At 38.3% G+C, this 24,308-nt stretch overlaps 1 protein-coding gene across 4 annotated transcripts in view; it reads right to left on the bottom strand.

The window, feature by feature from the left end:
* Positions 1 to 24,308, bottom strand: part of MAST4 (microtubule associated serine/threonine kinase family member 4) — a 275,995-nt gene that overhangs the window by 33,351 nt on the left and 218,336 nt on the right. For all 4 annotated transcript variants that reach the window (XM_063423907.1, XM_063423908.1, XM_063423910.1 and 1 more), the window contains 7 exons: positions 18,858 to 19,015; positions 17,516 to 17,591; positions 15,899 to 16,108; positions 12,825 to 12,926; positions 8,195 to 8,327; positions 2,757 to 2,824; positions 343 to 428 (listed from right to left, as the gene is read on the bottom strand). In XM_063423907.1, coding sequence (XP_063279977.1) covers positions 343 to 428; positions 2,757 to 2,824; positions 8,195 to 8,327; positions 12,825 to 12,926; positions 15,899 to 16,108; positions 17,516 to 17,591; positions 18,858 to 19,015 — 833 coding nt within the window. The remainder of the gene's footprint in view (positions 1 to 342; positions 429 to 2,756; positions 2,825 to 8,194; positions 8,328 to 12,824; positions 12,927 to 15,898; positions 16,109 to 17,515; positions 17,592 to 18,857; positions 19,016 to 24,308) is intronic.

Raw genomic sequence — 24,308 nt, 5'->3', positions numbered from 1 at the left:
ACATCTGCATAAACAAAGACTTTTTGCAGTATTATAAAGTTGAGCTTAAATCTGCCCTTTGATTTATTTACATTTCATCTTTGGTATGCTATCTGATTCTGGAAAATCTTCCTGATGTAATGTCCAGTACTTTAATTCACTGCAGCACAGAGTAATTCATTACTGCCTAGAAAACTTCCCAAATCTTGTGAACTTAAAATACTAATAACAAAACAAGAATGCAAAATGAAAAAAGCAGGGTGCAAACTCACTCCCTCATACAAAGATCCCTGAAATTAGAAATAATGGGAAATTAAGCAAAAGTAGAATGTACAAGAGCTGTCACAGTCAGGGATTACTCACCCATAAGCTCCATTACTAATCAGTTTAATTGTTTCGAAATCACTTTCCCGAGGCTTCCTCTGCAGCTTCAGCGAGGTATTAGAGCTCTTCAAAGTAAGAGATGAGAATGAACAAAGTTAATACAATACTTTTTTTTCAAAACCAGAGGGCAAAAAACCCAAACAAAAAACCAGCCATCACCAGCCTGTCACACTGATGAACCAGGTAAAAGCTCTGGACAGCCAGCCACACAGCCAACACAGATTGGGACGAAGGGGCTCCTGAAACAAAGCTGCTTTTTCATCATCTGCTGCACCACAGCCAGCTGTCCACTTCTCTCCATGCACACGTTTACAGCCACGAAGGCTTCTGATAAAGTAGATACTGGCAATTCTTATCTGGAGTCATGGACTTCTGTGAATTCAACATGGCACTCGTTGGACACTGCCTTCCCATTTTAGTATACCTCACTTTTGTGTTGCAAAAACAAACATATTTGGTAGTAATAAACTGTTGATGAGCCCTTGTTCACTCAAACTTTGACACACTTCAAACTGATGTTAGGATAGAGTGTGATATAACGGGGAAGATGGTGAAAAGACACAAAATGAAAAAGATGGAAAATAACAATGCATTAATTCTGCCTCTAAGAAGGTCATTTTAATCTACTTTGTCAGAACTTTTCCAAAATCAAGTTGTCCTGTGTATGGTAAAACCTTTCTTCTAGTTAGAATTTTTAATTAATCTTGAAATTGTGTGAATTAGAATTTGGGTTCAGGGGAAAAGACAAAGGCACAGGACTCCAAATGGAGACCTCCAACCCACAAGATATTTTTCAAATGTCTTTTGAACCTTCAAGAAATTCCATGACCCCTATCCAGGCAGTCTAGTAGCAGCTAGAAGCTGAAAGTAGGGCTGGTTGAAACACTTTCAATTACATGCTTGCAAAGAAAATTCAGTGCAAGACTAATGAAAATGTTAATATAATGAACTACACAGGAGCTGACAGAGAGGACTTACTAAATTGTTCAGCCGACTTGTCTGCCAGTACAGGATTCTTCCTAATTGCTGTTCATGATTGTGAGCAGCCCTGTACTTCAAAGTTACGTTTCCTGTCACTTCCCATACATGCTTATTCCACAGCTACATTTTGAGATGTTTCCAAATACTCTCTCTATAGTTTTCTTTACTGATTTCATCATCTCCCCTATTTACATTCCTTTATTCACCACATTATCCTTTCTGCATTTATTCAGCATTTCCACAACACAATTTCAATTGCTTAGCTAATGCTAAGCCACTTTGCACCTTAGATTCAGTTAAGTACTTTCACACTTCCCTTTAGCCTTCTAGTTATTCTGCCTTTTCTCCAATTTGTCAGTATCCTTCCACTAAATACTGCTCAGTCTAATATGGTATTTTAAATACAGATGAATGAAAGCAGCAGAGTAAGAAACATCTTTTTTATCAATTACAGAATCCTTTGTAAGTGGCACTTGGCCAAATGTTAGAAAATACTATAATATAACATGAGATGTACCAGAGAATTATGTCTTTTCACTTATGTATCAGAACAGATCTAACTAGATAATCCATGTGTGCTAATATTTGTAAATATTTGTTAATCTGTTAATATTTGTTAATTTGTTAATGTCTCTGAATTACCCCAAAACTGCTCGTTTTTGCTTTCCACTTGCACTGAAAATCAAGACTAAGTTGTTAGAACTTCATCCCTCTATTGACTGAAATCCAAGGTACAATAACCAACTTTTAAAAATAACAATTTTAAATTATCACATTTAAGCCCACAATCAAAGTCTCCTACTTGTTTTTGTCATCCTCAGCAAACATCTCACAAAATATTACTGTAAGATACCCATTGCTGTAGGTAAGTGTTTTGGAACAGAGATTCAGAGGAATGATGCACAACCTTTCAGACTGTAAACTAACTTTCTGAATCCAAGCTATTTGCTAACTTACTCATTTCTTCCTTGTGTCTTTACTGGATCTGTTCACAGTCTTTGAATTTGATCATTAGCTGCCTCTGTGAATGGACTGTTTTAAAATCTCTTTAAAACACTTTGTTTTATTAAATGGTTTACCAATACTTCTAAAAGAAAAGGAAATACATTGATTGAATAGAAAAAAATAAAGCAGTGGTGTATTTTGTGGTAAAGTTAGTGTCACATTAACACTAATTTTGTGGAAGATGAATATACTGAGATGTCTAGGAAAACAGGTAGAAAGCTTGGTTATACCTTCTGAAAGCCTTCTGCCTGAAGAAATTCACAGTTAATGTGAAAGAATTAACCAATGTTTATTTAATCTGTTTACACATACCAGGAGAAAACAGAACCAACAGGGTTGGTGGGGGCACACACCAGATTCTCCTTGCTCACATTCAGCAAAAGCAGCAACATAACAGGAAAGCTTACATTTATTGATTCGTCCGCTTCCAGAGTTTCTGTTGTCCCACTGTCACAATTAGCTAGCTGAGCTATTTCTGGAAAGAAAAATGAAAAACTTAATTTTAAACTGTGGAAAATATAACACTAAATGAAGACAGAAAACATGAGAAGTGACACCTTTCTGGAATATTTAATAGAAAATGGTGTTGTACCTGTAGCACTTGAGAAATAACTTTCAGGTCATCTCCAAGCATATATTAAAAAATCCACCCAGAAAATGAAGACTATTCAGTGCTTATGTAACAATCTTCCACTGAAGCAATGAAGATTAGCCATGAAGCAATGAAGAGCAATATTGTTTTCACTGCTGAGACATGGGAATTCCAAGAGCTGTGTGCAAACTGAGTACTAAGGGAAAGACAGCACTAATCTGCTAAAACTGAGGAACTCAACCCCTGAGGGGTTAACAGTAGGATCCTCCTTGGGCTCCTTCACAGTTACAGCAGAAGCTTCTGGTTTAGATCTAAGATGGACTCTAAATAGTTTGCCTTCTCTACAAAGAAATGCTGACAAGCCTAGCAGAATAAGCTAAAAGCCATTTTCATGGAAGCTTATCATTAACAGAGTCACTAACACAGATGACCTCTTTGGGAAAGTAAGATTTTAGGAGTCTACAACTTGATCACATTGTCCTTGCCAGGGTCAACCTATACTGCAGAGCTCCTAAGCCCAGCCTGCTCTTCAGGGTGGTTAGTAACCAAGAATTCATCTGGGTAAAAAAAGCTAAACAGAACAGCCAGTCACTAAAAGACCCCAGCAACTATACACATATTTAATTATATATCCTACGTAGCCAAATATACAGATTTTATCACAATTATGTGCCAGGAATCAGAAATAAGACCACCTAAAATTCGCAAGATTCGTTTTTATCTCAGGACTGTTAACTGAATTTATGACTATGAAATATAACTGAATATTCACATAGACTATCTTAACTGGGTTTTTCTATATAAAAATAAGTGCTTATTACAAGTGAAATGTTCCACAACACTTACTGCAATTTTAAAAAGCAAATTAATCACATATATAATTTTCTGTTGGAACAGCTAAAGATTTAAGGAGTAATTCTCATTCGTAACCACTATAAAAACCAAAATATGTGGTAAATGTAAAAAACAGAAGAAATCAGAATGTCACTTCAGAAGCCAAACAGATCTTTCAAGTGTTAAAGAAGCTAAAAAGCATTCCAAAAATTAAGTCAAATAAACAGTAAAAAATACTCCCAATAAAACAAACAAAATCTTAAAGAAAAAAATTAGATAGGCTGAACCTGAAATGGATTTTTCAGTCAAACGTCACAGTTTTGTGAACAGGGGGGTTTTAGAATAGAAGTGCTGATGAAACCTTTATTGTATGGGTGAGAACCAAGCTAGCTGGAATATACTTTGACAGCCTTCTCAAACAGAATTACTTTCACAAATAGCAAATTAAAATAACCTTTTTGAAACAAAACTTTTGCAAAATAACTGAGAAATTATCTGAGAAATCATTATCTGAGAAATCCATAGTTTGCAAGCAGTAGGTTCTAATGGGATGGAACCAAAAATCAGCTTTCGAAACAGGGATCTATGGAACCATTTTGCAATGCCTGAAGAGATTTTTCAAACTCATTTAAATACCATTAAACATCTGTCCTTTTTCTTTCACTGATTTAAAACGTTTCTGAAGACTCATGGTTCAAAAAGGTAAAGATGGGTATATAAAAAACAAGGGGAAAATTTTCTCCCCAGGGAACTCTTCAGAAATGCAGCCACCAGTCTGCTAAGTGATGAATGTGTTGTGGTATTGCTTTCAGTATAGTATAAATTTATCTAACATTATCTCCAAATAATGCAAGCATCATTTGACTCAAAGAAAGGACACTACAATTATGACAGCAGACAAAGGAGGCAAGTAGAGAAATATCTAGAGTAGGTTGCTTTTCTCTGCAGATGAAATAAAATCCTGTGCATGAACATTTATGAACACTGAAGACATAAATTAACACCTTGGTTGAAAATACAATTCTGTGTTACAGGATAAGTAGTGCTACTGAGGTGCACCTTTTTTGTTTTGAAAAACTTGGTTCTGCTTTTTGAAAATTTTCTATTTTTACATAAAAGGGCTTTAAAGTTCTTGAGGATGATCTTCCCATAATATTTTTATAATAATGAATACAGTGCTCCCAATAATTTTCTTTGGAAAGCATTAATTCCAGGGCATAAACCCACAGTGCCCTTCTTTTATTTTTGCTTAAGTAGCGTCCCTATATACAGAGACACCAATTTACATCAAAAGCAGGTCACTTAAGAAATCATTGCACAGTGATTTATACTGCTTATAAATATTACATTCTTTGGAGCACAGGAGGAAAGTATTAACACAAATCTGATGGCCTAAATTACCTATTACAAATACTCATACACATTTATCTTTAAAATAAAACACTAAATAATTCAATTGCTCAAATGTCCAACTGAACCAAGAATTAGTAATCCACATATCATACACCCCTCAGTATTTACTGACAGACCATACAGACCATTTTTTCCTTCAGAAAAAAAATCCAAACCCCAATATTTCAATTATCATTTGAATGCTTCTAAGTTTGTTGTATTCATTAATATTCAGTTTATGAAATATACTAAGATGTGTCCTACATGAAATATGTTCCCATAAACAAATACCTAGTTAAAGAAAACAGTATTCCTTATTTATATGTAGGCATTTGTTTCTAGACCTCTCTCACAATAAACTGTCAAAAAAATTTCGAAGTTGTTATTAAACTTGGGTAATGGCAGATTCTTGACTACTGCTGAGGAACACTTTTATCCAAGTGGCCAGGAAGAGTCAATGAGAAAGGTAAGGTTCAACTGGCAGAACCAATGATACAAAATTCTCAACCCACACTCCAAATTAAATCTTGCATACTTTATCAGTGAAGAATTGATGAATTGTCAGTTTATGACACATCAACAGCTCACCAAATCCAGAAGACAATGCTTTATCTTGCAGAGAATTTCAATACTTCTTGATCTTCTCCAAAACAAAAAAATAATTTATGTATATTTTCCCAATTTGTGTGGCTTCCTTTGCTGCACTCCAAATATAAACAAAAAGCATCAAAGCTGTTAATCTGTATTTCAAACAAAAATAATACTAAATTTGGATGAGGAAGTTCTGTGAAGATAGGAAGTGGACTAATAATAGGCTTGACTTTCTTTAGATCTGTTAATATAACATTAATGTCACCTGTTACAATACTCTATCTTATGGAATTGGAACTAACCAAATTTCTGACACAACTGGCAGTGCTGAACTTCACAAACTGTTTTATTTCAGTAAAAGTGTTTAACAAACAATATATTACTTCTCTGATTTAACAACATGTGATCTTACATCATGAAAGCTAGCAAAAAAAAAAAAAAAGGCTTATCATAGTTTTTTGCTATTATTTTGTGTTATCAAGCCCTCTCCTAGTCCTGCCAGGTAACTAGACAAGCTAATTTGCACCAGCTACGCTCATTTTTCCACTACAGCATTTCTGCTAATTCCTTCCAAAACTAGCACTGAACACAGTGATCCAATTTCTGTTTGTCAGCAGTGATAGTCTGGTTGCAGGGTGGTAAAGAAGATGATCTGGCAAGGACAGAGAAGTAATTTTTCTTTTTTCAATGATGTCTTTCAGAGAACCACAGAATGCCTTGGGTTAGAAAGGACCTTCTGCCATGGGCTGGGACACAGAATCACAGTATCCACCGAGTTGGAAGGGACCCAAAAGGATGACGGAGTCCAACTCCTGGCCCTGCACAGGACCTCCCCCAAGAGTCACACCACGTGCCTGACAGCGTTGTTTGATACTTCTTGAACTCTCTCAGGCTGGTGCTGTAACCACTTCCCTGGGGAGCCTCTTCCAGTGCCCAACCACCCTCTGGGTGAAAAATCTTTTCCTGATATTCAATCTAAACCTCTCCTGGCACACCTTCAGGCTGTTCCTTCAGATCCTGTCACTGGTCACCAGAAGAGAGATCAGTGTGTGCCTCTCTGCTAACCACTCCTCATACAGCTTCCCCTCAAGGCCCTTCACCATCCTTGTTACCCTCCTTGGGATGCTCTCTAAGAGTTTAATGTCTTTCTTATGCTGTGGCACCCAGAGCTGCCCCAGCACTGGAGGTGAGGCTGCCCCAGTGCAGAGCAGAGCAGGACAATCCCCTCCCTTGCCCAGCTGGCCGTGCTGTCCCTGATGCCCCCCAAGGACACGGGTGGCCCTCCTGGCTGCCAGGGCACTGCTGACTCAACTTTCCATCAGCCAGGACCCCCAGGTCCTTTCCATGCCACTGATCATTCCCCAGTCTGTCTGTACATCCAGGGTTGCTCCATCCCAGGTGCAGAATCTGGCACTTCCCCCTGCTGAGTTTCATATGGCTGATGATTGCCCAGCCTTCTAATTGTCAGGGTCTCTCTCCAGGGACTCCTTGCCCTTGAGAGAGTCAACAGCTCCTCTCAATATTTTACCATCTGTGAACGTGCTTATTATCACTCCCAGTCCTGCACCCCATCATTCATGATGTTGAAGAGCAGAGCCCAAGGTGGAGCCCTGTGGAACCCCCCTAGTGACAGGTCCCCACTCTGATGTCACCCCATTCACTGCAACCCTCATGCCTGACCCATGAGCCAGCTGCTCTCCCACCACTCGATGTCCTTGTCCAGCTGAGTGCTGGACATTTTTTCCACAGGACACTGCGAGAGACAATATTGAAAGCTTTTCTGAAATCCAAGAAGATGACATAAGTGGCTTCCCTTTATCAGCTAGGTGGGTTACCTTGTCATCTTCCACTAGACCAGGTTGCTCAGAGGCCCATCCTGTCCAGTTTTAAACATTTCTAAAGGATGGGGCAGCCACCACGTGTTTGGGCAACATGTTCCAGTGTCTCTCTCACAGTAAAGAGAAATTCTGCAGTGAAAATACCTCCACTGAACATAAGTTCTCCCTACAAAAGCCCCCAATGTGGACTCAAATTACACAGAAAATTAATGGTAAAGTCTTCTCAGAGATTTCAAGATGAAGGAACCTGGGAGCACTGAAAGGCAAACAACAGCTCAGCCAAGGGTCCTTTGTAACTGTGCTTAGATAATAGACACCATCAAATTATCCCACGAAATTTGAGCTATAGCTGCAATGAGGAAGTTGCATTGTCAGGCTGGAAGAAAAGGAGTGGTATCATTGATACAGTATATTTGTGAATGATATTCACAAAAAAAAAGTCCTATTCAGAAGAGATGATCTGGCAAATGTGTTTGGGCTTGTGAGAGTACAGTGAAAGTCAGAAAACACTTGTTCTGCTGCCATCTTTTCCTCTTCAGGTACACACAGATTATCAGAATGACAGAACACATGGAGCTATACCAGGAGATTCACTTACCTTCCAGAGGATCTTTATTCAAGCCCAGCTGGCTAATGATATATCGAGGGATGTCTGTTTTAATGCCTTGCCCCTCTTTAGCATGGCCTTCAGCTGCTTCCAAAAGATAGTAAAACTCTTCGGGATCAAATTCCTAGAGGAAAAACAATCATTTTCTCTGTTGAAATCGGTTCCTTAGAATCTAACATTAAAACTTCCTTCGCTTCTTCTAACTCCACATACATGGCAATTTCCTACTAAAAGCAGTATCTCTCTATTCTATTACTAGTAGTCTATGAATCTGTTCTGATTCTTATACAGTGTAACATGATATAAGCAATGGAATTGCATGTCATTATTTCAAGCACTGCTTTATATGAATAGTATGTTCTTTGCCCTCAAAACTTCATGTAATACTGAGTGAAAATGACCTATAACCAGCAAAAATAAGATTTCAAATGGAGAAGACTACCTCTTTGCATGTGCTTGCTTATAAAAATCCACTACAACTATGTAAATATATTACACTTTTTACTTCTGAAGTATTAATTTCAAGTATTTCTAATCAATATATATGCACCGTGTTTTATGGAAAATAAAATTAAATAAAACACTAACTTCAGAATGAAGATAAAATTGAAACTTGATTAAAAAAATCTGAGCTTTATTGATCCAATTGTTTCAAATCCAGAAATGAAACATTATCCTTTGGGAACTAACTATATTACAACTATAATTTGTAACATATGAAAAAGGCAAGCCTCAACAAGGAACAAAAAGGAACAAAAGAACAAAAACTCAAAACTGTAGCTATTCCCAAGTCCCTCAGAAATACATTTATTTTACTACCTTTACAAACTATAAAAAGAGAAATGCATTGAACGGAGAAAAGAAGATTATTAAAACAACATGGGTAGGATTTTTTAATACAATTTATCTCTCTACTGGCATGAATTCATACCAAAACATCTGTTCATGGTTATTGCATTCTTCAAAGTGTTTGCGCCTGTAGGTGCAATCTTTAACACAGTGATAGCCATCAGTCATTAATCAACAAAATAGACTTTTTCCTCGAGTAGGTCAGCTCTGTCACAAATACCTGTAGAAGCCAGGCAGACCACTCAGACAGCTGATTTCCTGACTGTTTTGCAGCCAAACATAACTCCATGGTGTTTCAGACTACACGCTGAGTCACAAGGGTCCTGTCCTAGATACTCAGGACTTGGAAAGTCAACATCCCAACCCAGAAGGCAGCTTGAGAAATTTGGTACCATCATCCATTTTGGAAGCACCAAAATTGCTGCAGCTAACATGAGGAGCTGCAGCATGTCTGAAATAAAATATCTTTGGAATTTTCAGTCTTATGGAAACAATCTTAATTTTACATGTGTCATGAAATAATTTTCATTATGTACTGCCTACTGCAAAGGACTTACCATAAACCCATGAACTGTCCAAGCTGCCTTACTTCAGCTCAAAGTCTCAATATGCTGTAAACTTGCCCCAAAATCTGAACCAGTACACACAGTACATGCTATTTCCATCTTACTCTCCTCATCTTACATGCTGTCCCCAGCTGTATCTCTTACGTGTTACTCCTCGGCATTGAAACAGCCAACAGCATGATCCTGTGTGCCAAGATTTCTATTTACTTTTGTCATGAAAACATTATCATCTGCTGACCTGCCGCAGTGGCAGATCTACAGCTACAATCCTCCACTTACTAACAAGCCATGGCAATTGCAAAACAAGTAATTTTAATCATGTGTATGTGTGTGTGTGTGCAACCATCTAAACACACACATATAGACACAGCTCCAACTAATGAGAAGCAATGAATTTATTTTTTGATCTTTACTTCCAATTCTGCATTTCCCTTTCCATGTACAAATGGAGAAAAACATACCTCTTATCACAAATGAAATGGCAAAACCTTTATTTGTAAGATTATGAAGTAAACTAAAAAGATTGCACATGCTGCGCACACCTGATACAAGGCCACCATCAGAAAAGTGACAGCTTTACTGCATGTTGCCTGGAATGTCTGATGACCACAAAGCTGGATTTATTTCCTACAGTTCTATGAACTTTCTTACAGAGGCTGAAGACTTCAACACCTAGTGTCTATTTCAGACAGATACTCTAAAATATGAGACAGTAATATTCAAAAGTTTCCATGGAAACACTACAAAAAATACTGTTTCTGTAAACTTAAAATTATCTAGGCTTAACATCTTCCTGCATGAAAAATGTATTGTTGTATGACCATATGCTTAAATTTGTTCAAGCTACCCATATCTGTAGAGACATACAATGCGTTACAATCCAGTTTAAACCTCCTGAAGATCCTATTTGAAGTGAGAAAAGTAAGCTGTGCTGGCTTTCCCTGCCACTGCTGCTCTGAAACTCAACTATGAGACACAGTCACAGATGTGACCTTTGCACCACTTTTCTTCCCCTCACTCCAGCATGCCCAGCAAAAGGAGATGTGCAAGATACACATTACTCTACTTGAAGGGTAAGGCAGAGCAAGCAGCCTAGGAAAACATCCCAGTGGCAGAAAGTGAGAACTAAATCAACAGAGATTTGGACTAGATCCCATTAAAACTTAGCACTTAGGGAGAATAAACTAATAGGCAAATAGACAATCAGGAGAGAACCTGAGTTGGAACCACAGAATCATCACGGTTTAAATGGACTTTTAAGATCATTCAGTCCAACCATCCATCCAGCACCACCACTGTAACCCCTACACCACTGAAGCAACACCCAGCACCAGATCCAAACACCTCTTGAACACGTTCAGGTAACTCCACCACCTCCTTACACAACCTAGTCCAGTGCCTGACCACTCAAACAGGGGAAAAAAGAAATTTCAAATATGTAGTCTGAATCTCTCGTCTTAATTTAAAGCCATTTCCTGCAGTCCTGCAGGTGCTGTAGGAGAGATCAGCTCCCACCTGGCACCCTCCTTTCAGGGAGCTGTGAGAGCGATAAGGTGCCCCTGAGCCTCCTCTCCTTGAGACTAAACAAACCCAGCTCCCTCAGCTGTTCCTAGATAATATTTTCTAGCCCTTCGTGAGTCTTTTCCTCTTCCCTGGACACACTTCAGCACCTAAATTATAAAGGTAACAGAGAGTGATGATGCTGGGAGCAAGGGCTGACAGGAGAAAGCTAGCAAGCTTGTAATGGAAGGATGTAAAGTATTAACAAATCTTGGTCTGATTGCCTACAAGATGTATTTAAGAGCACTTTTGAGCATGTGTGATAATAGATAAGGATGCAAACTAGAGAGGGAAAAAAGGATATGAGAAACTGGATGATGTGGAGAAATATACAAACCCTGTAAACAGAGCAGGGAACAGAAACTAAGACATGGAATGAACCTCTCAGGGAGAAGGAGTAAAACAAGTTTGGATTCAAGCAGAAGTGGGACATGCTAACATGTTCTTCTCTCTACAGCCTTCCTTTTTGTTGGTTTTTTTAAACATCTCTTTCATGCTGATTGAGAGCACATATCTTATTTTTAGATTTCTTCTGAACTGCAAGTCACGAACAAAAAAGCAACTGGGAACACTGAGACTCGGTGTTTCCAAAACAAAACAGAGGCAGCTCTCAAAATGCTCATGGGCTGAACGAGCCAGGGTGTGGATTAACTGTGCCACAGATGAAGGGACACAGCACAGAGCCAAAATCAGGCTGGAAAGACTTACCAGCTCAGATTTAGTGTGATGCAAATGCAGTTATGACAATTTCAGGCATAACTTGAGTCTAGCAGCAGGCTGGCTTCCACATAAGCCCTGCCAGCCTCAAATAGCTGTATGCAGCATCAATACTGATCTTAGCACTGGCAAGCAGAGTGGCTCAAAGTCAGCTCAGGCTGTCTGCCAGGCCTTTTAGACTCAGGCTGGCTCTGGCATGGTATTTGGGTGTCTACACCATCCTCCTGTGTACACTGTGTTCTGCAAGTTGAACTGAACAACTGAAGCACACAGGCTCTGTGTGTAGGAGCAATTTCCTGCACCTAGCCATCCCAGCTCCCACAGCATGGGCAAGAAAAGCAGAAACACGCCCACAAGGCTCTCATGAGATAACCCAGTCTGGCAACATCGCTGCTATGCTCATGCATAAATAAATTAACTCTTCTGCTCCTTCTGGTCCCCACTATAACACCAACTACCCATGTATCCAGACAGGCTAATCCCTCTGCTGCTCTTGTCATCAGATCAGGTACTGCAGAGCTGGCCTCAAGCTGTTTATACTTCTGGCAGCTGTTGAGTGCAACAAAATTATGAAACTGTTAAGAAATGAGAAAACCACCAAGCAATTACAATTCTGGAATAGCCTTCCCAAGAAATGGAGAAGTCTAACAAAACAGAAAAAGCCAGCTGGTTTTAAACAGCAGCTTCCTCAGTTGATGAAAAGGATTCTATACCAGAGTATCTGCAATAGCAGGGAACCAAACCAAACTGCAGGAGGGTCCTGCCAGTACACTATATCCAATAACAGAAGTGGAAAGGATCCCACTAACAATGAAGCCCTACCACACTGTTTGACACATTCCAAAAATCAATTGTAAAGAGCCTTGAATACTGAATCAGAGGATTGCCTACACTACTAAAAACACTACTAATAGTAAGAATGACCTTACCAGGCATTCCAGTAAACGAGCAGGACGAGCAATAACTATCAGGATTTTTCGAACAAGTTGTTTAATAAACGCCATTTCTCCACTCTCTGATCGCTCCTGCGCCTAAAAAGTAAATATAAAATCATATTAAACCAGATCACATTCAATGCACTGCTTAGGAAAGCATGTATGGTATCTAGGTGACCTGTAGGGTTTGAAGCATGTACTTGATAAAAGCAATGCATTAATTTCAAGATGCCAGATCTGGGCAACACCATAACTTCTGCTCAAATAATTCCCGCTTCAAAACTCTTAACACTATACCAGTGAAAGTACCTGCAACAGACAAACACCTACTTTTTTCCCCCTTGTTTCTTAAGCTTACACATATTATATAATGTATAAAAAACATATATTCTATACCACCTGTTTTGCAATACAGATCAACACAGATTTCTACCTGCAGGTTGTGCCTCAATTTGTTAACAATCTTAGGCCGAAATGAAAACTCACATAACTAATAGTAATAGATATAAGCAACATCCATCTGAAATTCAAACTGTCTTTTGGTCAATCATAGGAAAATGACAATTTATATGTAGATATACACATAAAAAACCTGTATGTGCAGAGAGGCTTCATCTAGAGGTACAGGTCGAAAGGATGACAATAAAAATTGAGTTCTACAAAGATTACAAAAGAGAGGGGGAAGTGCTATAGTACAGTATACATACATACAGAATGTATGTATACATACAGAAAAAATACTTCTAGAAGGTTTGACAGCATCTGCACAATCGTCTGCACCGCATTTCAAGTTACTTTTAAACGTTCCCCTCTAAGAACAAATTACATTATTTAAGGATGGTAGTGAATGCAAAGAAACTGTGCAATTCTCCGGATTAGAATGTACTAATAGCCCTTGCCTTAAATATCAAACCATTTCCTTGCTCTGAACAGCAGAACTCACAGACCTAAGTTTCTCAGCACCTCTTGCTTATTCAAAACCACAAAGAAAATTAAGAAACTAACACTTAAAAAATCATTACTATGGACGAATAAGTACTTTTCCTATAACACATTACATTTTTGAAAAAAAACCTATGAAAACAGGATGCTATACATACTGCTTTTACTGTAAGTACTACAGCTTTAAAAATCCCCAAATATATGAGAGGAATTAATTTGTGGAGTTGAAAAAAGGAAAAAAGGAAAACGGCACAAATATCATCTAGGAGGTTTCAGAAGACTCTTAGCTGGACAGAAGCGTAATTCTGAACATTATCAACTTATTCTAAGTAAAACTCTTTTCTAAACAAAACACCTTCCTATTTTAACCACCCACAAAATTTAAAGCATCTTTGTAGAGTTTCATGAACACTCAGGTGCCTAAGTGAACAGAAGAGTCAATACATATTACATTTATGGGGGGTGAGGCAGAAAAGCATTCAGGTCCACTTGACCTTAAAATTGTAAAAGTTTTGGCTGAACCAAGCTGCTTCAACCTCAAGGGAGTCTTGCCCTAGTCAAAGTAACTGCACAGTGGCAAGCAGCAGCAGAAATGCAGCTTTCTGTTGAAGACTGCAGCTAGGAACTGACAACGAATGAATCAGGTGAAACCAGAGCACAACTAAGTGCCCATAACAAAGCTGTGCAAAAAAAAAAAAAGTTTTCATACTGTCATATCATGCTATTAACAAAAGCAAGTAGAGGACTCAAAAGTTAAGTCTGAATTTTTTAAGGTATAATGTCTTTGCAGTACAGGAATAATTTTCATAATAAAGAATTAGCATCATAGAATATGACAAAATGAGCGGCTTGGTGATTCTTTAAACAATATATTGTTTTATATGTAGATTGAAGAATAATGTGCTGGCACGTTTTTTCAGCAGGTTTTGGGAGAAGTGTTAATGGGCACATACTCTAATCTCTACTTAAAGTGTAGCCATTTTAAGATACTTATTTTTAAGGCTGTTAACAATGCTTCAATGAATCCTGGCTTAGACATGTTTTTTTGTATTTTGACATTATCACCTGGCCAATTCTGCCTGCACTTTCGTATGGCAGTACTGTGATCACTTCACAAGAAGGTTACTGGTTCAGAACTTCCTCTTGACTAGTAAACAAAGTGACTCTAAGTATTTTCAACGTTTAAAAACTAGGGGTTTAACAATCCAGAGTAAATTTACTGATGTCTTAAATTTTGTTTTGCTGTATGAAAAGTTCAAAAAACAGTAGTGTCAGAAATATTATTTACTGAATAGAAATTAATAAAAAAGCAGCATAGGAAAAACAAGAAACCAAACGAAGTCAAAACAAGCAAAAAACCCCCGTGCTTGTGCATTCAAAAGAAATCAGAAGACAAATTAAGACAAGCACCATATCTTTACGTATCAGCTGGAAAAAATTCCAATCTGATTTCAAATCTGCTGCTCTATCAGATTAATTTTGACTTATAACATACTATCAAATCCCACACAAATTATAAATGAGTACATTACATGTTGCACTGATGCTTTTGAAAATGATACATTAATAAACTACAGCAACTTATGTAACAGTACGTTTGCCAAGTTTCAAGTTCTTCTTAATTAATTTAGCTGATTATTCCAGGAAAATTTCAGCACATTTAGAAAAGACATTAGTTCTTTTAATCAAAATTTCAGCTATGAGAGGAATATTACAAGTAATTAAATAATCTCGGACTAATAGAAAACTAAGGGCTGCTGTCTGCTTTCTCAACACAGTAGGGTTGACAAAATGAAAGTGTGTATGTTACCTCATTTATTTAAAGTAAATGGAATAGCCGGACCTGTCTAAGTTTTATGCATATACTTCTGCAAGCAATCTACAACCTGCACTGCAGGACATAATGCTGTTTTTTCTAGAATCTTTACAATCGTGTATTCCAGACCAATTATAAACCCTTATAGTTTTTGTAGGAGTCATTATGTAGACTAAAGCACCTTCTGAATACCACTTTGACAATTATTAGAGTAAACAGTCGTAACTCGAGACAACATTCAAGAAAACTCTTAGGCAAACAGATTTAAACAATTTTTCAGGCAAATACACAGCAGTCTCATGGCTCATACCTCCTGTAGCAATTTGTCTAATTTCTGCTGTAATTCAAGGAAGTATCGTGATGTGATGAGGCCCTGGTGAGATTTATCCAAACAATCTCGAGCCAGTTCTGTGATCTGATGGTGGGTAAAACTGAGCACTCCATCTGCCAGAGGAAGGATGTTCTCTGGAGAATGATGTGTTATAATTTCCTGAAGCCTCTCTTCCATCTGAGCTGTGGCCTATAGAAAATAGGTTGTTCAACACATTAAATCAGCTCTACGTGAAACTAACAGCCTTGAAGTTATTTCTGCAGAACATTTCTACACTGCCTTGGAATTTACCTAGCTGGAATGCATGAAATGACTGAAACCAAAAGGCAAGTACACAAAGGCAAAGTGACAGATGACATTTCCCCACGTTACCAGTACAGAAAAGCAACAGCCTTATTGTTCTGCTATGTAGCTCCCCCACCTTGTCTGCCACTGGTGATTAACTGTGCACTAATCTTGTGATAATCAGTAACAGAACTAAAAAGCTTTTAAGTCAAAGCCAAAGTAGAAATATATAAAAAAGAGAACTCAAAGGGGTCTACTTTGTTCTACTAAAACTGCAGATACTACACAGCAGAATATAGACATTACTTTGACAAAGGTTATTCCATAAAAATATTCCACTGAGCAGAGTTTGAATGAGGCTCATTTGACTAATTAAAAGCACCACAGGCTCACAGGTCCTGCCAAACATGTCTGCAGGTTCCCAGATGTGTTTGTTTTACAGAACCAACTGTCTGGTTCTCACAGAACTACAGATGCTTAAAAAAAACCTTGAAGGTATTATTATTAAACAGTAATCCCACACATCTCAGCTCATATCTCAAACACTAAGATGAGTGGGTTCTTCACACATCATACTGTTGCTCGATTACTCTGCAAATCTTGACAAATCTTTCCTCATACTGAAGACATGCAAAGAAATTTCTCCCTTTTTAACTCATGTTTTAGGAACAGTACCTTGTTTTATTTTCAAGGCGTAACCAAAATCCTAGAAGCAACCAAGAGCACAGTGCTTCAAGCTGTGCACACACAACTGCACCTAGGAACTCATCTGTCTCTCAAGATCTCTGGACAGGAGAGCAAAATGTCCTTTTATCTCAGAGCCAAACTCCCACATCTGTGTACTGATCTCATTAAGTTGGTGCATATAATACATACACATATATGTAAAGTATATAGCAAGTGTTTGGGAAAATGAAGAACTGGCACTAACTGAAGGAATCTGGTATATCACAGCAGATGCTTCTGAAGACTTAGCACTGGAAACAGTTTTTGATTTACTAATGCAGTATGCATTTGCTCCAAGTACACACCACCTATTAAAATCCAATGTATCATCAGATTCCAATCAGCAGAGTATATTACCAGCATGATTCATTCCAAAACCAGTTTGGCAGCATTGCCAAATGAATGTCCAGTTCTCAGCCAGGATTTACTTTATTGTGATTTTATCGCTGCAGTAAGAGCTCAGGGATGCTTTATGGAAGCCATTACAAGGCTGGATCATTACTTCCCATAACAAAAGCACCACTTACTTAGAACCTATGTTGCCTATCAATTTAGATACTGGGAATCTTAAATATAATTCATTACCTTTGGAAATCTTTCTTTGTAGACATGGTTCATCATAATTATTTCATTGTCACAGCAAGCAGGAGAACGTCCAGGGCTGCAAGCAAAGCAAATTATCCCTTTACACTTGTCCCAGCATGAACTACAGTTAGTTCTCATATTTCTGTATGATTAATTTACAATAAAAAGTCAGCACAGACTTCTTTGGAAAGGTATAGTCTGCCATCAATGGTACACTTGGTTCCTTTCTGCTCTTTCTGTTCATGTCCTCATGATTATTTAATTTTATTTGACATCTACTGCTAACCATGTTATTCTCCTAGTTTGCATCTGTATTTCAAGACAGATGAAGCCTTGTGAACACTATCTTTTTCTTAGAAGGGCAACAGAGATCTATTTAACTGGTCTTATACCTGTACTTTTGAAGACTAGACACAATCAAAATAGCAAGATCTGACCAAGAACTCTGGTAGCTGCAAGTGAAAAAGTACAAAATGAGTTTGTTTTGAGTTTGTTTGTTTTTTGAAATGGATAGTTTGAAAAAAGGTATCAAAACAATCTTTTTTCAATCTAACCAGCAGAAAAAAGCAGTAACTTCCTACAAATAATGTCATATATATGCACATGTCAAACAAAGCTGGAGCACTGTGCCTGTAAAAAAAAAGCACAATACTTTCAAGAAAAGAATTCATAAAAGATACCCACAGACCTCACAAACCTACAAACTTACCGTTTGCTATCATGAGCCTCACTATCCACTACAAAGCCCTTTAAAAAAATCTTAATACTGATTTCCTGTGTTTGTGGTTCTTGCCCATTCAATCAGTCCAGAATTCAATCAGTCTGGTCTAGTGGAAATTTCACTGCCCACAGCAGGGGGTTTGAAAAAAGGTGATCTTTAAGGTCCCTTCCAACTTAAATAATTATGTGAATCTAAATCTAGCTTCTGGTATTCCTAAAGGTCAAAACTGAACACTAAACTTTGTCACAAGATATCACTACAGAGAGTCTCTGAACTGATACAGTCAGTCTATTACAGACACACACAGGTCACTACTGAGGACAGAGCGGCTACATAGATTCAGAAAAGAAATACTACAACCAGATCATTAATGATTAGGTCATCAAGACTGTCTCTGCAGGTTAGCTGCCTTCACATTAAGACCCATCTTAACAATATTTACCACTGAAGTAAGTCATTACCAAAACCAGAGCAAGTATTTAAAGGACTGTTCTCCATTTAGCCTCAGTTACATACACAGATATTTCAAAACCTGCACACATCACCAGGGTAGAACACCATGATGCTCCCCACAGTATCTGGATTTAGATCCAACCCCCATTTCCAGACACACAAACTCACCTGAGACTTCGGGACCGAGGGCGCATTGCAGTGGTCCTGCACCTGTTATCACTGGCAATGCTCTCGGTGGTACAGAAATGTTTAGACAAAAAATGTAGCTCATCAGGAGTTGGTTGGTATGGTAACTGGTGTAGCTTCTCTTGGGATGAGCAGGACGACTGCAAGACCACAAGAAAACACAAGCTTCCATCAGAGTGAAAAAAACATTCTGAAGACCATATTTGGTGCTCATTAATAAATTAAGTTAAAAATTATAGTTACTGTTTCACATGCCTACCAATTTAAAGAAAATAAATAATCACTCAAACTCATGAGCTAAGTATAGAGTAAACACTAAAAAAGAGAACCAATTCAGTTCCAGAAGTTACATTGCATTTCAAAAATTTAAGTTTCCTAAGGCAAAGGTGACATTTGATGTCTGATGTCAATGATACATAAGAATAGCTAAGATGGAGTCTGCTGAAAATTAATTATTGGAATAGGATGGCCTAAGTGTGGTAACTGTAAAGTACAACTTGTCACAATGCCAACTGTAAATCTCCATAATAAAGGTACTTCATTATCCATATTTAAGACACTACTAATGCTCTTAAAAATAAAATTAAATACTATCTAAAATCTTGCTGAAAAAATTATTATGCTAATATCTTATAAAAATGTAGATTGAAAATAAAGTGAAAGAACTCAATACATTTATCCAGAGTGGTTATACGGCTGGCAAAAAGTGAAAGGAATTACACTAAAACCATCCACTTAGTATAAAACTGGAAGATAAGGCCAGGCATGAAAATGGAAGTGCTAACATGATAACCATCCTTGCAACATTTCATGTATAGAGCTGCATTACATGAGCAGTGCAAATGACCATACTGTTGTACTTTATGGGGTTTTGTGCAGCTCTACCTGAGCCATGTCAGATGCTCTGAGGCAGAACTTTGAACTTTTCACTGAGCCTGGATCTGGTACCCTTTTTGAAGAACACAGACATAGTTCAAATCATTAACGACCAGCCTTGCTCATGTGGACTGACAAACATAAAGAGAAATGCTCCACTGTTTCTGGTTCCAAAACCAATTTCCAAGTTAGCTGATTCATAAATATTCTTGCACAACTGCACAAAGCTGCTTAGTACCATGCAGACATTCCCCATATTTTACCCACAAAAGGAAAGAAGTTGAAAAACATGGGTATCTTTCTGGAGCTCTTCAGTTTCCTGCTGTACTTCTCAATAAAATGAATTTCTTCTGTGTATCAATTCACATGTGCCCATTACTGCTTATCTGACTTCTCTTACTGAACACCATGGCCCCCACCTGGGTGCTCTTTTAATGGAGGCAAGCACAGTAAAGAATTTCTTTGTTACATCATTTCTAACTAAGGAAATCAATAAACTTTTGTACTGTACAAATATTACCCCTGCATTTCTAAGGTCAGCAGATAATAACCAGGCTGGTAAGCACAGAAACTAAGAAGTCTTTTTAATCTCTTGACAACTTGTGTGGTAAAGGCTAATATCCTAACTCTTAAAAGCAAAAGAAAAGCTTTCTTATCACACTAGATCTCATGAAGTCATCTCCTAAAAGCAAAAGAAGAAGAAAACCCACTGGCAGAAAAGGCTAAGAAGGACTGGTCTACATGGGAATGCTGCACCACATCAGAACAAGCTGAAGTTTGCAAGACTGTGTTGCCTTGCTTTGCTGCAGGCTAAGAGGCATGCCCACTGAGAATTTACCACAGCTCATATGATAAGTAGTAACTTGTTGAGTCACAGTAACTCATGCATGGAATTCTGCCGTAGTACATTGCCATGCATAATTCAGCACACAGGATAGAGGTAAGGTAAATTCTTTCTCATCTGACAATACAGCAGCTAGTAGCACTTAACCTCACAGCATTATTCCCACAGCCATGCTCTGTAAAATAAAAGATACTCTAGTACAGGAAAATTTCCCAATACAGAGCATCACAGGTGGTTATCTCTCTAAAACACTTCTCTACCTGTTTGCTTTCAGTGGATTACGGGAAGATTAGTGGGAAAGTAACTCATATCACATCTCTCCTAATATAAGGTGTCACAGAGTTTAGATCCAACATGACTAAAATTAGGATTTTCCTAATGCTAACCACTCTCAGTTGTATCAGGACCATCACAGGCACAAAGTACTTTTTTTCGTGATCTAAATTCTGATTTCAGTACAAATCCAAATTCTTACAGCAAAAATCTGAAGCAAAATAGTTCTCCTGGCATTCTACAATTAATGCTCCAAAAATCACACAAGAGTTAAAATATTTTTAGTATGTTCAACCATAGCATACTATGGAAATTCAAATGTACTTATGACACAGATTTGAAAAATATACAGCTTTGAATTGTCTCATTTCATCACTTTTCTAAGGCCTGCTCTCCGAGAAGACACAATCATCTCAACTCATCTTCTAACTGCCAAGATCCAATCCAACTGTGCTAGAGTAAGGCACACCAAGAGCAACTTTTCAACTGAATAATCAAGCAGAAGGTATTTTAATTTTGATTTTGTTGTGCGAACTGGTATATGTGGTTACTTGCACCACTTCTAAACCCATTAAGCTTCCATTAAATAGGTAATTCTATCCATTTCATCGTTTTCAATATCAAAAAACAAACGAACAAAACAAGGTAACAAGAAATGGTGAGCTACACTCACCTCAGCAAAACTGTGGTAACTACAGACACTTTGGCCCCTGCTTTGACCTTCAGTTGTTTGTGAAGGCCAAAGTTGTGCTCTATAGCGATGTGTAAAAACTCTTCCTGCTCACTGGTTGATACACGTCTAGATTAATGTGACTTTTATTTCTTGGTCTCTGAAAAGGGAGTGTTCCATATGTACATTTACAGTGTTGTATGAACTGGTTTCTCATTTCCTCTAAGAATTAGTAATAATGTGGAAGAGAAGGCTGAACTGTGCTAACTCTTTCCAATTCTGACAAAGTATATGAAACCAATTAGATGGGTACATTTCTAGTTTTGGTTTTGTGATTCACATATATTATCCAGGGCGTAAAAGAAGTAAAGAAATAGTGGCAAGATTTAGAATTCAAAGGATATCCAAGTGCTTTTGCAGGGCTTATCCGCAGTAGCAAATTCTTGGGGCAAAACAGAAAAAGAAACTAACCACGAGGTGCTGCCGAAGCCAAGACAATAAAGGCTAATGTGTTTGTCTCAAACACCACCAGCAGGGTGGCTGTGGCACCAGCCAAGGACTGCAGGTGACAGCAGCCAAGGACTGCTGGCAGTAACGCTGTGAGAAAGAACAAGATGTGACTGCACAAGGGGCATACAGAGGTAGGACAGCCCTTTTCTGGGACAAAGGTCTTTGATTTACCTCCTGGAGATAAGCACAACTCAGTACAGCACAGAAAAATGAGGTGGAGAAGCAGGCACAGACTGTATGGGGAGAACAAGACCACCAAAGCCCCAGAGCCTTCTGACCCATTTCCAAGGATCTGGAACAATGGACTGTGACTGATAACTAATTTGCATAGAAAGTGAGAAACCACCTTCAGGGTGGCAATAGACTCTCTATAAAATGGTAGCCCCTGCCAAGCCTTGGGCACCTCCAGGACCCTAGTTATCTCAGCAGCGGGGCTAATGCTGGAACCAGGACTGGTGATTTCTTCCTCCCCTCTCATTCCCCTTTTCTTTTTCTTCTTTTCTTTCCTTCTCACCCCACTCATTTATGCAAAGCCCACTGACATGCCGTCAGCGGTCAGAGACTAATATACTAATTTCTATGCCAAGTGTGTAATTTAAATAAATAAAACTTAGTGAGTTTTTGTGGATCATCTGACTTCTGTTACTTCTTTTGACCACAAGTATTCACCAATCTTGGGTGCTCCCTTACTCTTAAGGGTGGACACCGTAGATATTTACAACATAAATTCTCTATTGCTGCTTTCTTCAACAAAACTAAAATGTATTATTGGAAAAACAGGTTTGCTTCCACAAGTAAGAAACTGTTTACTCAATGGTAGGGAAGACATAAGTATTTTAATATTTGTACATTCTAGTCAGAAATAATCATAGGATAAGTCAACAATGATCTATTTCAGAAGGTAAGACATCTAAGTCCATAAACCATAAATGCATGGGCAGCATATGCAAATACCTCATAAAACTGCTCCACGTTCAAGGATGCCTACAGCAGCTAGTGAACTTAAGTGGGGAAAAAAGTATATAAATTAGAAATTCCATTTTAAAATTGAAGATATCAAAGCAATTAATATGGACGGTAAATTACAACTGTGTTTTGATGTGTTTTTGACACAGCTTTATCTCCTTTCTGGCACACGCCTGTTTCTTGAAACACTGATGGTGTTTCTATGGCAATTATTTTTATCTGATATAAACTCCTTTATGTCAATATATTTTAGGTGAAGACCACAGCATATCTGATCTAGTTCCAATAAGAGGTACAGAAACACGCCCTAATGAAAATGCTTATGAAATTAATGTAAAACCAAGGAATTTACTTGGCAAAAATTATATCCACACAGAAAAGAAAGCAGAGGTCAAAATTAGTGCTCTGGAGGAGAAGTTCTTAAGACACATGAAATTACTCAACATGGTCTAAGACAGATAGAATTTGTCCTTCCAGAAGTCTTTGCAGACAAAAACAAAATAAGAGTTGATCATAACACAAAATGGTCATATTTCATCATTGTACAGAATGTGGAACTCAACTGCTTCACAAGAAAAACTGAACAAACCCACTGGAAGTGGGAAGAGAAAGCCTACTTTAATTGTCAAAGAAACAGCTTAAAAAAATCAGTTACCATCCATTCAGTCAAATGTGTCATTCATAAAAGGTAAAACATATACATTTTATACACATATAAGGCATAAAACATTGAAGAGCCGTAGTTGGATGTATCCAGACCAAATCTTTTGCTGCAGTGATGTGCTCTGTGACAGTATCAACTCTTTGCTATTTCCAAAGCAGGCTTTCCCTTCACAGCCTCTCAGGTGTGACTATCACAACCAAGAGCTGTGCTGCAGGCTATAACGTGGGACAGTCGCTCCTCTCCAGTACAGAGAGGTGCAGATGTGCAAAGCAGAGGCTGCTGTTCCTCCCGTGGCCAGCTCCCAAGTCCTGGAGCAGGACCCAAGGCACTGCTGTGGCGTGTGAGGTGTAAATGTATGGAGGGGGCTGACACAGGACTGGCAGAAGCGAGACTGAGGGGATCTAAGCTGAGCCCAGCCAAACACTGACAACCACAGCCAAGTCCAGCGTGGTGGCAGACAGCAAAACATGAACAATTCAGCTTTTTTGGGGATTTGTCCCTCATTGTTTCATTTTCTGGCCTCGGGGACGGGGAAAGCAAGCCACAGAGACCAAACGCTTCCTTGTCTTTGTCTCAGCAGAAACACAGAACTGAGCTGAGGTGCTGAACACCTTTTGTGTGTAAAGCACC

This window comes from Prinia subflava, chromosome Z (genome assembly GCF_021018805.1).
Source record: "Prinia subflava isolate CZ2003 ecotype Zambia chromosome Z, Cam_Psub_1.2, whole genome shotgun sequence".
NCBI classification, from domain to species: Eukaryota; Metazoa; Chordata; class Aves; order Passeriformes; family Cisticolidae; genus Prinia; species Prinia subflava.
Note: the sequence above shows the minus strand (reverse complement) of the source record. Positions and strands in the feature narration are given on the sequence as shown.